The sequence below is a fragment of the Aquila chrysaetos genome, chromosome 9, assembly GCF_900496995.4.
Source record: "Aquila chrysaetos chrysaetos chromosome 9, bAquChr1.4, whole genome shotgun sequence".
Classification (NCBI taxonomy): domain Eukaryota; kingdom Metazoa; phylum Chordata; class Aves; order Accipitriformes; family Accipitridae; genus Aquila; species Aquila chrysaetos.
The window spans coordinates 3,379,853-3,393,847 of NC_044012.1; the positions used below are offsets into that span (position 1 = coordinate 3,379,853).

Sequence of the window (13,995 nt, forward strand, 5' to 3'; positions counted from 1 at the left end):
TCATGCGTGGCACACACATATACACACTGCCCCCCCCCCCCCGAGGCGGGCAGGGATGGATGAATGGCGCAGCCCCCCGGGGGTCGGGCAGGGCGGCGTGGAAAGGGCTCTTTAAAAAGCTGCCCCCACCAGCTGGGAGCGGACCGGGGAGGGGGGCCGGGCCGGTGAAGGGGGCCGCCCGGGAGGGCGTGGGGGAGCGGGTCGGGGCGGGGATCTCCTCTCCGTTCTTACGTCTTGTCAAGGAGCGGCAGACGTTGTTGCAAAGAGATAAAGTAAAAGGCGAGCGGCCGGATCGGGCTGGAGGGGGGGGGGGGGGGGGGCGGCAGACTCGACAGCCACCGCGATGGGAAGCAGCTCCCCGCAGCACCAACCCAGCTAGAGCCGGGAACGGGGCGGGGGGGGGGACACGACGGTGGCGGAGGCGGCGGGGGGGGGATCGGCGGCGGTCCCGGGCAGCGGGGCAGGCGGAGGCCGCCGGTTTTTCTCTCTCTCTCTCCCTGCAGCAGCAGCAACCGAGCTCAGATCCCTTCCACCCGGCCCCCCCCCCCCCCCCATCCCGCCTCCCTGCGGTGTGTGTGTGTGTCCCCCCCCTCCTCCTCTCTCCCCCGACCCTCCGCCTCTCGCTCGCCTTCTGCAGCCGGGCTCGGATTTAGGGATAAAGTGGGAGGAGGAGGAGGGAAAGGAAGGCGGAGGGGGGGGGGGGGGAGGTTGGGGGGGGGTGGTGTATCGTCGTCGCTTCCATTTGTTTATCCCCCGAGGGGTGAAGTCTCCCGGTGGAAAGCAAGCCCGCCGGGGGGCCGGGAGGAGACCGGGGGGGGGTGGGTGGGTGGGTGAGCGGCGGCGAGCCCCCAGCAGCGTGGCCTTTTGGGGGGGCCCGTGGGGGAGGGTGGCGGAGGAGGGCCGGGGCTGGCCGCCGCGGACCTGGCCGTAGATGACTGCAGAAGCGCAGCGGGCTCTGTCCTCTCAGCCCCCTCCTCCTCCGGTGCAGAGCAACTACGGCCCCATGTCCTCCGTGGCCGAGAAGCAGCCGCAGAGCTCGGCCATGGACGCCGCCTCCGCGGCGCCCGGCGGGGCGACCGGCAGCGGGGCGGGCAGCGGCGGAGCCCCGGGCAGCGGCGGTCCCAAAGCGAAGAAGAGCAACGCGGGGATCCGGCGGCCGGAGAAACCGCCTTATTCCTACATCGCCCTCATCGTCATGGCCATCCAGAGCTCGCCCTCCAAACGGCTGACCCTCAGCGAGATCTACCAGTTTTTGCAGAGCCGCTTTCCCTTTTTCCGAGGCTCCTACCAGGGCTGGAAAAACTCGGTGCGCCACAACCTCTCGCTCAACGAGTGCTTCATCAAGCTGCCCAAGGGGCTGGGACGCCCGGGCAAGGGCCACTACTGGACCATCGACCCGGCCAGCGAGTTCATGTTCGAGGAGGGCTCGTTTCGCCGCCGCCCCCGCGGTTTCAGGAGGAAATGCCAGGCGCTGAAACCCATGTACAGCATGATGAACGGGCTGGGCTTCAACCACCTCCCCGAGAGCTACGGCTTCCAGGGCTCGGCCGGCGGGCTCTCCTGCCCCCCCAACAGCCTCTCCCTCGAAGGGGGTTTGGGGATGATGAACGGGCATTTGTCCAGCAACGTGGAGGGAATGGGCCTGGCCGGACACTCCGTGCCCCACCTGCCCGCCAACGGTGGGCACTCCTACATGGGCAGCTGTACCGGCTCCTCGGCGGGGGACTACCCGCACCACGAGAGCTCCGTGCCCGCCTCCCCGCTGCTCGCCGGCGGCGGCGTGATGGAGCCCCACTCGGTTTACTCCAGCTCGGCCTCGGCGTGGGCTCCCTCCGCCTCGGCGGCCTTGAACACCGGCTCGTCCTACATCAAGCAGCAGCCCCTCTCGCCCTGCAACCCCACGGGCAACCCGCTCTCCTCCGGCCTTTCCACGCACTCCCTCGACCAGTCCTACCTGCACCAGAACACCCACAACACCGCCGAGCTGCAAGGTAAGGAGCGGACACGCGTGGCGGAGAACCCGCACCGCCGCCACACGGGGGGTCGCTCGGGGCTGGGGGGGGGGTCGGGGGGTAATGCCTTGCCCACGCGTGGATGCCGAGCCGCTCCGTGGGCAGCGGTAATGCACTCTCCCGGGAGGAGGCCGCCGTCCGTGTGTGTGTGTGTCCGTGTCTCCCCCCCCCCCGTGCTCCTCGCCTTTCTTCCCCCGGGGGCAAGCGGGCAGCCGTCGGCGCTCTCCGCCGCTGCGGGGCTTGGGAACGGCCGGGCCGCGGCTCCGCTCCCCCCCCCCGGGGGGGGGGGGGGGCTGTTCTGCCGCCGGGGCCCCCCCCCCCGGGCCTAGGGCAGGCGGGGAGCTGCGGGAAGACGAGGCCGGAGCTGGACCCGAGGCGGGCGGGGGGGGTCTTTTTCCCCTCCATCGAGACCTGGAGGGCTCCGGAGGGAAAAAAAGGAAGGGATTTCCCCACCGGGGGGTGTCCGTCACCCACCCGGCCCCGGTCCCCGCCATCAGTTCCTCTCGGGGTTGTGTTTTCCAGGCCCGTCGCCTCCCTCCATCCTCCGCCCATATGGAAGTCGGTGGCCCGGACCCCCCCCCCCCGGCCCCCGGCCCCGGGATGGAGCTACCGGGGGTAGATTAGCCCTGGTTCCTTCGTGGGTGGGGGAGAGATGGTGTTTTAGCCGGGAGGAGGCCTCGGGAGGGCCGGGGCCGGTGTTGGGCTTCGTCCTGCGGCCCAAATTCACCTCGGGGGGGGGGGGGGGGGGGCTCGGGGGAGCCCTGGGAGCCGCGGCCGGGTGAAGGGGCAGGTTTTGGGGGTGCCTGCCCATCACCCCGGGCCTTCGGCAGAACCTGGGTGTGAAACGGAGCGTTAGCGGGTCAAAAGCACGAAGCGAAACCGGGGGAAGGAAAAAAAAAAAAAAAAAAAAAAGGATCAGCTGGGCCGGTATGGAGCGGCCGAGCCCGGGCACAGCACCGAGCTGGACCGGCTCGGTCCCAGCTCCGGTTCTGGGTGAGAACAGCCAGATCCTCTGGAAAACGGAGCAAAAAAAATCCATCCCGAGGAACCACCGGGCCCGTCCCGCGGCCTTAACCGAAATGCTCTGGCTTACCACCCAAATTAACGGCCGGGGAGCGGCGGGGAGCGGGGTTCCCCGGGCGGGCGCTCCTCCCCAGCGCACCCCAAATTTACGGGAGGGGGTTTTATGTCCCGAGGTGGTGGCAAAAAGGGCAGGACCAGCCCCGCTTTCGGAGGCGTTTCGGCCTCTCCGCCCGGTTTCTGCCGCCGGCTCCGGTGGGCGAATGTGCTTCCCCGCTCCGCACCCCGCGGACATTCCGCGCGGGCGGAGGCGATGGGAAAAGCAGCCCGGCACCTTCAAGAGGGCAAAACGGGGAAAAAAAAAACCAAACCAAAACTAAACCCAACCCAAACCAAATCCCCTCTCCTCGAAGGGTCCTTGGGCCGCGCAGACCCGGGGCCGCTGGGGTTTTCTCCGCCGCACCTGTCCGCGCCCGCGGAGTGCCCCTGTTTTTGCGTGCATGCAAAAATATACCCAATTCCGCGCTGAGCCCCGGGGGCTGCGGAGGGTTTGGGGTTTGGTTTTGGTTTTTGGTTTTTTTTTTTTACCCCAGACGGCGGCTTTCTCCCCTCCGCGCTCAACCGCCTCTACTAAATATAATTCCGATGGCTGACAATCTTCCCCCCCCCGTCCCCGTCCCCGTCCCGCAGGCATCCCGCGGTATCACTCCCAGTCTCCGAGCATGTGCGACAGAAAGGAATTCGTCTTCTCTTTCAACGCCATGGCCTCCTCCTCCATGCATTCAGCGGGCAGCGGCTCCTATTACCACCAACAAGTGACATACCAGGACATCAAGCCGTGCGTTATGTGATACGGGGCGGAAAAAACACCTCCTGGGGCCGGCAAGGCCTGACCCGGGCATCGAGAAATTCCCCCAGCCCGTCCCAGGACCCTCTCGGTGGAAAGAGGAATGGGGGGGGTCTCTGCAAACTGGTTTTGTTCCGGAGGTATAGACGGGAACCCCGGGGCTGAGCCTGCCCCGCAGCTGAGCATCGGCCGGACCCGGCTTCCATCCCGGGTTTTTAATGACAGACGGTCTCTGCCTTCTTCTGCTTCTGCTTCTTCGCTTGGGGTTGGGTTGAGAAGAAAGGAAAACCAGCCCCCCCACCCTCCACTCCCACCCCTCTCCGAAAACCCCGACGGCGGGTTTGGGTTAAGGGTTTGACAAATGAGGTTTTGATGTTTCTTTAAAAAAAAATAACCCCCAAACCAAATTCAATTACTAATTCAGTTTTGGAATTGGCATGGAGCGATGCTATCATCCCGGTTGGTGGGCGCAGAGCCGGATCGGGATAGGGTGGGGGGGGAGCTGGAAAGAACCCCGACCCCCCCAAAGCCGGCGTATCCTGCGCCCGCGGCCCCTCCGCGCTGCACCGCGGGGAGGAGCGGGCTCACCGCCGGGGTCTCCCCGCCCCAACCCCGTCGGTCCCGTCTCACTTCCAGCCACTTCTTCCGAGAAATACCTTTTTTCTTTTTTTTTCCTTTTTTTTTTTTTTTTTTTTTTTTTGCCGGCAGACACCCAGCGGGAAAAAATCTCTCAGAGGGATTTTTTTTTTGGTTTTAGCTATTTTTTTTTTTTCCCTGCATAAAGACTGCAGGATCAGACCCTGTGCGGAGAGAATAAGGCACTTTGAAAAGAGACAGCCATGCTCATTCTGTTATTTATTCTACATTTTTTTGTTGTTGCTAATAATCGAGACACGAGTAGTCTCAGTTGATCAGTATTAAATCGGTGAATCTCTGTTGGCAATATTTGCCATATAGATTTTTTTTTTTTTTTAGTTAACCTTTGTAAATTTTAAACCGATCATGGTCTCTGTGTAAAGACAATCCTCCATATGTTTTTATAGAAATATATATATAATGAAGGATTATTGCCCTCCCTCCCCCTCTATATTTTTTTTTCCGCCCTGACTTTGTACAGTTCGGTGACACCTATTTTAATTCTTTCTGCACTGTATAAAATTGTAATTATGTGGGTTGGTTTTTTTTTTCAGCCTGCCCTTTTGTGTACGTTTTGTCCCTAAAGAAAAAAAAAAATCGAACCGAAATAAAACATGTATGTTATTTGTACATGGGCTTCACGATTGTATGAGCAGCAAATAAACGAGCATGCGGTGTTAACAGGCGTAATTATCTGAGGAGTCTGTGGCCTCCGCCGGGCTCCGCGGAGCGCTCCGCACTGCGCGGAGGGGCCGCGGAGCGCCCGGCCCGGCCGCTGCAAACCTTCGTGCGTTTGATGCAAGAATTCCCCATCTCGGTGCAGACTCGAAAGGGCCTTTTTGGGGTTTGGCTGCGGCTTCCGAGGGGTCCTGTGTCCCGGGCTGCTTATCCCTTTCGCTGCGCAGAAATATTTAAAATTAGGCTAATGAAGCGAGGAGGGAAGAAAACCGGAGGTGATTTTTATTTATTATTATTATTATTATTATCTCATTTTTTCCCCCAAGGAGAAAGCAAAAGGCGGTGTTTGACAGCTCTTTGCCTCTTACTCGGAGACAAGGCGAGTCGCTGCAGGGATGGAGCCTGCGGCTCCTTTTCGCTCTTCCTCCACCCCGGGAGGGAACACGGGCATTTTTCGGGCAGCCCGAGCCGCGCATCCCCGTGGATCCGCGCCGCGCTCAACCCCGGCTCCACGGAACCTCCGCTGGTAATAGCCACGGCCGCACGGAGGAGAGCTCCGTGTGAAAAAAAAAAAAAATATATATATATATAAAATAATAAAAATCAAGCAGATGAACTCCTGCACCATCACCATCCAGTGCTGGGCAGCAATAAGACTGCAGCGAGGGGAGAGTAGGCAGCGGGAACACAAGCCCGGCTCATCTGAAAAATAGGTCTTTTCCTCCAAAGTTTGGGTTTATTTGGTCTAATTGAGGATGCTACCATATCCAGGAAATTTTGCTTTAATCCGTGGGCCAACAAGTCTATATCAACACTCATACTATGAATATACACACACATAAAAAATAGACACACACAAATTAATCTGATTACTTGGCTGTGTATTTCTGTCTTTATGTAGGGAAGTTAGGTTACTGCACACTAATTAGCCCAGCTGTATGTAATCAGCTTAGTTAAAAGCAAAGTTAGCTGGTAACAACAACAACAAAAAAATCTGATTATTCTTTTAATTAAGGCAGGTGGGAGAGGCCTTACCAGAGTTGGTGGAGGCCTTTATCAGAGAGGGTGTTTTGGGTTTGTTGGGGGGGTGGGTTTTTGGGGGGGTTTCTTTTGGGGTTTTTTTTTTTTGAGAGTAGGTCTGTTTAAGCTAGCAGTAATCAACCTGCAGTATTTATTGGCGTTTCCCTGGTTTTATGCCTCTATGGGTTGATCCTTCCCTCCATCGCCTGCGCTGCCGCCCATCCCTGGTGGAGGTGAGCTGCGTTGTTACCATCCTTTTTATATCTGAGCTGAAGACTGAGGTTTTTGCTCCTGAAGCACATATCTGCTCTAGGTGTGGCTGAGATAAAGGTCCAGGGTTAGGAGTTCAGTCTCTGCCAAGTGGTTCTTCCTTCCTTGAAATCTCACTGTCACTCCTAAGGTTCATTTTCCTCCTTCAGATGAATTTTGGACTCACTCGTTCGCCTGCGGCACCGATACCTTCACGGCTTGGCCTCCGCTGGGCTGGAAAGGGCAGGCAGGCACCTTGCGAGCCTCAGGTCCAGCTTGAAGGGGTTTGATATCTGGTCCCCAACAAAGGTTTACGTGATTCATTTTTCTCCCTCCCGTCGGTTTCCAAACCTGGAAAAACAGAACCACCGCATACCGTGGACGCCACATATTCCTCAAGCCAGTGAGCGCAGTCTAAACAGACAGCTCTCCATCTCAGACACCTACATCGGGGAGGAGAGGATGAAACCCCACAGGCTCCTGCCCCCGGCCCTTCTTCTGCACAAGACAAACGTGATTTTTTTTCCCCGCATATATTGTCCCAGGGGATGGCAAAAAAACCCCAGCCGCTATCACAAGCGGTCCCTTTGTACAAGCTCCGCTCGTACGTTTGCAGGATCGGTTGGGCTCTGGTGGGAGGCGAGGAGAAATAAGCTTGCTCAAAAATGCTGTTGGAGCCTTGTAAGAGGAGATGAGACATAGGCTTGCTCGGAAATGCAGTATTTGCTCACGTAACGGCCCAGATCTGATTGTGGTCAGCTGCTGTGGCTCAGTTCGGTATCAGTGATCTGCTCTCCGCTCCCCGTCACCCACTTCCCAACGTGTAGGTGATACAACAACACGGTTTTCTTTGGGTTTTTTGGCATTTCTACTCCAGGAAAGAGTTTCTCATTGCGGATGCCCTGTGAAGGGCCCATGAGTTTTCTACAGGGCTGAAATTTTTTGGAGGGTGAGGAGAAACAGGGTCTGGCGTCTCCGGTGGGATTTGGCACAAGACGTGTCCCTGGCTCAGGGACCATGGGGGTCCCCAGGCGCGCTGCACCCCGGGCTCGTAGCAAGGATTCGGATGGCGAGGCCACGTCGGCAGCCTCGACGCTTCCCTCTGCTCCTCCCTGGGTTCTCCCACCCATCCCTGCGGACCCCCCCTGCCCAAGCTGGAGCTCCCCATCACCTACGGCTGTCACCTGCCCCGGGACTTGTGTCCCCAGGGATGCTTATGGGGGGGGACGAGGGGGTGGGGGGTACAGCTTGAGGGAGCGTGGGCTCACGCAGGGATCCCAAAGCAGAGATGTGCGCCGTGGAGACCCCGCCAAAGGAGATGTGGGGTTGAGTCCTTACTGGGGGGGGGGGGGGGGGGCACATATTTTTTGGGGGGGGGGGGCATCGAGGCGATCTGCTGTCGTTTTTAGGGGGAGGGGGACAGCATCTGGGCAGGGATGCCGTCGAGGGGCTTTTTTGGAGAAGGGGGGGGGGTTGGAGGGATCCCCGCCGGGGGCCGGGCTGGGGGGGGGGGCACCGGGGGGGGCGCGGTTCCCTTGGCGACAGCGCCACCTGGTGTCGTCGGACCGGCGCGAATTTTTCCCCAAATTAGGCTTAAAACCCCGGGCGATTCTGACCTTTTCGCCACGGGCTGGCTGTTAAAGGTTTGCTGCTTGCTTTTATTTTTATTTTTTTAGTTATTTATTTTTTCTCCTTCCGGCATCCGGAGCTCCGAAAGTGAATGTCTCCTTTATCGCATCTTCAGATTTAGTATCGCGATATTGGCGATGGAACGCGCCAGGTGAAACTCGTTTATGGGATGCTTCTGGATTAGGCCTGTTCCGCAGCTGGGTGGGAGAGATGGGGATACCTGGCATGGGATAGCTCATGAACAAGGATACTCAGCATGGGATGCTCTCGGATGCGGTTGGTTACCCAGATTAGCAGAAAAGCGGGTACCTTGGAGATTTAAATGGTGGGAACAGACACCTTGAATCTTAAATGGATATTTGGAAGGCCAGGTTCTGACTTTGGTACCAACTTCTTAGCAGGTAAAGGCTCAGATCCGTCAGAGTAATTGGGTGCCTGATTTCTCCCTCAAAACCAAGAAGTTTGGGACCTGTGTACCTCAGGGGATCCGAGCCACAGTTCCTGGCACTCTTGGAAAGGGGACTTTGATTTCTGTGTCACTGAAATGCTTTAGAAGACCACACCTGAACATTTGTTCCATTTCCATGCATATTTACAAGCACAACTGCTGCCTGACACCCATCTCTGCAGGAAAAGACAGTGCCGGGTTCTTCTCTGGGCTTTGCATTTGCATATCCCTGCCAAGAAATCTTTGCCACTGGGAGACATCCTCAGGAACAAAATACCTGATGCAGGTGAGTGTGCGTCTGGCTACAGGAGACCCCCCCCTGATGAGCAGGAGGTGCCCTGAGTGCTAGCAGCAGCTTTGCAATCGTGAGCTGATGTTATTCATAAAAACAATTATCAGAACAGCCCAACAAGTGAGAAAAGGCATGCAGCTCAGCTGCTTTTTTTAAATGACATTCACTGCCAGTATTGATCTTGCCCAGTAAGAAACTAAAATCAGGATATTGTTAAGGAAAGATAACAGAAGGAATAAGCTTTATTGTTGTTGGGCTTCTGGCTTGGAGAGCTGTCTGTTTTCACAGGCTCTTTGAGACCAATTCCCATTATCACAGATTACTCTGATCCATCAAACTTCTGATAAATGTTTTAACTTCAATCTTAAAATGAGCTAAATTTTTGCAAGGGAGATGCAGATCCTTCAGAAAATTTCACTGAGGTGAATCGCTGTGTCGTAAACATGAATTTCCTCTTCTCGGACACTTCTCATAGGTCCTCCGAGAGATCCCAAGAAGCCCACAGGCCACTGGTACAAACATCAGAGAGCAAATGACAATTCTAGAGGTCAAACCATCTCTGCTTAATCACGGAAAGAGATGCAGGGATGCTGGCAGTGCCACTTTACTTCAGTGGTTCTTACATTGGTGTAAATACATGAGCCTGAACATAGCCATTTCTTTATTTAAAGCAGCAGGAGTTGAAAAACCCAGAACGGTACAGAAAGTGCAGTTCTGTGGCTCGGCTCAGCTTCAGGCTAATTACTGGAAAAATAAGCAAACACACCTGGGAAAGCAAGATGACAGGGCCTGGAAAGCTTTGCAAGGACTTACAGTACCAAGAGTTCACTTGGAGCAGAACTTTTTACAGCAATTGTGTTTCTCTGTGGTGGTAAAGAAAAGCCGCTGCAGACCAGCTACCCGAGCAACTGCCTCCTTCAGAGAGATGGAAACGCCACGCTTCGGAGTCTGAGCAGTGCAGGTGCCTGGAAACACTCTGAAAACACGATATCCCTCTGCAAAAATGTAAGTATTACTCTTGTCTGAACAAGTATTCACTCAAAAACACCAAGGAGTGGCAGCAATTAATACACTAATGCCTAGAAACGTAGAAGCTTTTGCAGCATTTCGTGAATGTTGCCCTTCTTTCCCTGCCCTTTTTTTCTCCCATCTAACAGCCCTGTGTGTTTGCCTTATTCCTTAAAGAAAGAAAATCACCCTGGTTTAGGTCCACGTCTTTCTGCATGGGATGGGTGGACCGTAACACACCTATGTGACTTGCTAGACCTCTGGAGGAGGCACGTTTTGGGAAAAGTATCTCAGTTTCTCTCTCACGTCTTGTCCCACAGGGCGAGAGCACTGCGGTTTATGTCCCCGGACTGGAAGGAGGCTTGTGTTGGGTGCTTTGGCCAGAAGGCTCGTCTCGAGCCGGAGGACGCGCAGGATGGCACGCTTCCCAGCCACAGCTGGGCTGGCCGGCGGCTCTGCCTGGTGTGCGGAGGCAGAGCGACCACGATGCTGCAGCTCTCCACTGGGAAGCAACAAGATGCCCGTCTGGCACACCAGGTAGCTGTCACGTAGAAAAGGCCAAAGGCTGCCACGCTAGGGGTTTTGGGGGATTTTTTTTGAGAGCTTTTGATGAGTTTCTAGTCTGTTCTCTCCAGTTGTTTTCCAAAGTGGTAGGCATTACCGCTTGGATCTAGTCTATCAGGAGCCATCTCCGCCTTCCTCATTTTCCCATCTGTAAAACGTGGATGTTACTGGGGCCACTGTAAAGATTGACTAGATAGGTCCGTATCCTGAACTCATTTCTCCCAGTGACTTCAGTGGGATGCCCAGCCCAGAACAATGGCAGGATACACGACCCTAAACATTTCTGCAGTGCTTTGAAAGATGAAAAGCAGTGACTTTTATACCTATGTCAGTGTAGGGGCAGGGAAATGTTTCATGATGTTTATAGCAGACATCACGGACATTACACATGAAAACATGGGAAATGGTGCACTTTTCTTGTAGGGAGATAATCTTTAATAGATGGCAATGAGGAAATAAAAGCATTCGTACACAACAGCCTACCTCACGGAGGGGTACGTTTGCCCGAGTAACGTGGCCACAGCCGCAGATGTTTCCTCCAGCGCCAGAACTGCTGCATGGGGCTGTTCCTTCTGAGGAACCGGAATGAGAGAAATCCCAGCACACGCTTTTCCTCCCCCTCCTCAACCCTTGCCACCGTTGTGGAGAAAAACACAGCCTCAGTGCTAGATTTTTCAATGGAAACATTCCCCTAAAAACCATTTGTTTCTCCCTCTGGAGCAGTAGAAGATGATGAAATGAAAAAAAAAAAAAAAAAAAAAAAGACAGACATGACTTGAAGACAGTATTTAACCATCCCTTTTCTGAGATATTTTATTGGTCTCCAAAGATAATGAGCTAAAGCCTCTGTCCTTAAAGACTGCTTTCTGGGAAGGGACCAGGGCCTGATGTGCATGGAGACACTGGAGGGCTGGATGGGGACCTGGCTGTGGGACCCAGGGAAGGGCTTCACTCTCTTCCCACCCCGACAGGGAGATTTTTTTTTTTTTTTTCCCCTTTTTCTCTCCATGGAAACAAACAATTTCTGACTCTTGTCACTCAGAGAAGACTACACAGCAACGTGGCTTGTTTACTCGCTGTTGTCTTCGGTGGATTGAAGCTGTGTGGCCTTGTCCTTGTTCCAGGAAATGCATGGACATAGCTGTCTGAAGGAAAACCCTAATGATTGTATAGTTTTCAGTGCTGAGTGGCAGTTAGCCACCTCGCTTTTATTGTTAACAGATTACAGTGTTGCCTCACTGCTCTGTGCCACACACCACGCTGTGACTAATATCATTCAACAAAAGAAAAGCCCCTCCAAAGTGACCATGTTCTCGAGCTCTAATGGATCTGGTAGAGGCTCCATTCATCCGATACTGTTTTCTCTCCGCATCTCTCCCACAAGCGAGGATAGGAAGAGAGGCAGAAGCACCCCGGGAAGCTCACGCCCGTGATGTGACACGTAGGGTGGTCGCTGCTGGATCCCACACCCTCGCAGCTGCCATGAGAGTGGAGCTGGGTTTGCTCACCCCAACCAGCCTCCGGAGCTGTTCAGCATCTTTCCCCACTGAACCCTCAAGAAGAGGGGCGTGCAATAACAACATCCTAACTTGTTTGTGCCATGAAAGGAGCTGGAAAGAATGCACTGAACCACATGACAAGCGAGGACATCAGGCTGCACAGAGAATAGAAAGACCTCATTTTTAATTACTTCTGAACAAAGTTGGCTCAGTAAAGTATTTCCCATTGTACTGCTGAACTTTTCTTCTCATCACACAGCAGTGAAACGCAGGCTCCTCTGCTGCTGCAAGTGAACTAAAATCAAGTCTGTGTTAGGGATCACTTCATTCCCTATTAAAAGCAGACTACCCATCTATCACCAGCGTTTCAGACTTTTCTGCAGCATCCAGGCACTTCTTTGTCACTGTAGATCTTTTTATCATGAGAATCCTAAGAAGCAAGGATGTCCCCCTGTCCTTACAGAAAGAGACTGGGGGTTAAGTGCCTCAGGATACCTTCCCCCAATTGCTCCAGGCACGAGTGGTCACAGAAAGGCCATTACAGAGAACTGGCTTGAAGCATTGAGGCCTCTGAAGTCCTAGACTGGTGCTCCAGTCACAGCAAGAAAGAGGGGATGTAAGCGTCGGTACCCACCTGAGATGAGGCACAAACTCTTTATCTACCTAGACGTAGGCAAGTTCAACCGATGTGCTAAGAGCAGGGCCACAACTGCAACAGGTACAAAACGAATTATTACTTGAGTAAAGGTTCTCATCTTTAAAGGCTGTTAATTCAGACTACAAGTTCTTCAGGGCATGGACTTTACAGTTTGATTGTCAGTAAAATATCTTGCATAGTCTTGGTCTGGGCCAAAGTAAAATGTAAGCAGGCTTCAGTTCCTCAAGTTTCATTATGAGATCAGAGTCTGAGGATTCACTAAAATGTATTGCATTTCAGAGTTCTGTGGACTTAGGGAAAAGTCAGAAGTGACTCATGTATAACCCATGTCTTCCTGAGCATGCAGAGAGCCTGAAACAATAGATCTAAGAGATGCAGATTGCCCCATTCACTTTTTCTTCAAAATCTGCTGTTTCCTCAAGTAGGAACTTGGTCAGCCCACAAGAAAAAAATCCACATCATACAGCTAAAGACACCAGAAGGCCATGTAGGCCTTGGGCAGTCTTGCATTATTTAATTAAATAGCAATTTAGCATCTTGCATTGAAACATCTTTCAGCTAAAGATGAGCAACTTCCCAAGCAGCAGTAAGAGCACCATCCTTGTCACTGCTTCCCTTGCTGTCCAAGACAGAAATTGCATTGACTTCAGAGTGCACAGGCTCAAGCTCCTGCTGTGTTGGTACGTGACGCGTTTCAAAAAGTATGAGCTATACCCTCCTCCTCACAGGTAAGCTTACAGAACAGCTTTGCTGCAAGTCATGCTGGTTTTCTGCAGAATGTAAATACCCCAGTTCTTGTTTTCCCCATGAGAATCCTATAGCAACCCAAAGGTGATTTCTGAGGTCTACTGTTTTGCTTCCATGTAACCGCTTAGCACTAAACCTCAGCAGAAGCTCTGAACCCTGGTGAGCCTTCTGCAGCTTCAGGCTCTATTTTCAACAGCTGCCGGTACTAATTCCTTCCCTGCAGGTTGTTGCTCCTGAAGCAGAGATGACAGAAATGAACTCGTACCTGCACTTTAGTTGCTACTGATTCGCTGAAGCTACTGGTGCAGATGGGTTTGCAACAGGCTGCCAAACTCTGACCCGGAGTAGCTGCTATTTTGAATTAAAAACACTCTTTAATGACTTTAAGATGGCAAGGCCCAAAAGACCCTGCCATTTATTAATAACCTGGATCAAAAATGACTACTGAAGTTGGAAATACAACTATCGTAGCATCAACATCATTATTCCAGTCCATTCAAAATGCTAATGAATGGCACATTAGCTTAAGCTCATAGCAATTCTTTTTCTTCTCTGACCCTAACTACAGTTACATACCTCCGTCTAGTTAGTATCTTCTCTGTAGTGTGGTTTGGACAGTTAATTGCCTATTGGGGAAAGTAACAAGATATTAGGTAGTACTGTGAAATGTGGCCTCACAATACATGAC

The 13,995-nt window shown here is 53.8% G+C and overlaps 1 protein-coding gene across 2 annotated transcripts; it reads left to right on the forward strand.

The window, feature by feature from the left end:
- Window positions 1–213: 213 nt before the first annotated feature.
- On the forward strand, window positions 214–4,520 carry FOXF1 (forkhead box F1). Of its 2 annotated transcripts, XM_030025978.1 has the most exons (3): window positions 214–272; window positions 989–1,991; window positions 3,723–4,520. In XM_030025978.1, the coding sequence occupies exons 2-3, from the start codon at window positions 1,004–1,006 to the stop codon at window positions 3,881–3,883; spliced, it is 1,149 nt and encodes a 382-aa protein (XP_029881838.1). In that variant the 5' UTR covers window positions 214–272; window positions 989–1,003; the 3' UTR covers window positions 3,884–4,520. The 2 variants fall into 2 exon arrangements, with proteins under 2 accessions (XP_029881838.1, XP_029881837.1); XM_030025977.1 differs by lacking the exon at window positions 214–272 and having other exon boundaries at window positions 887–1,991.
- The last annotated feature ends 9,475 nt before the right edge of the window (window positions 4,521–13,995 follow it).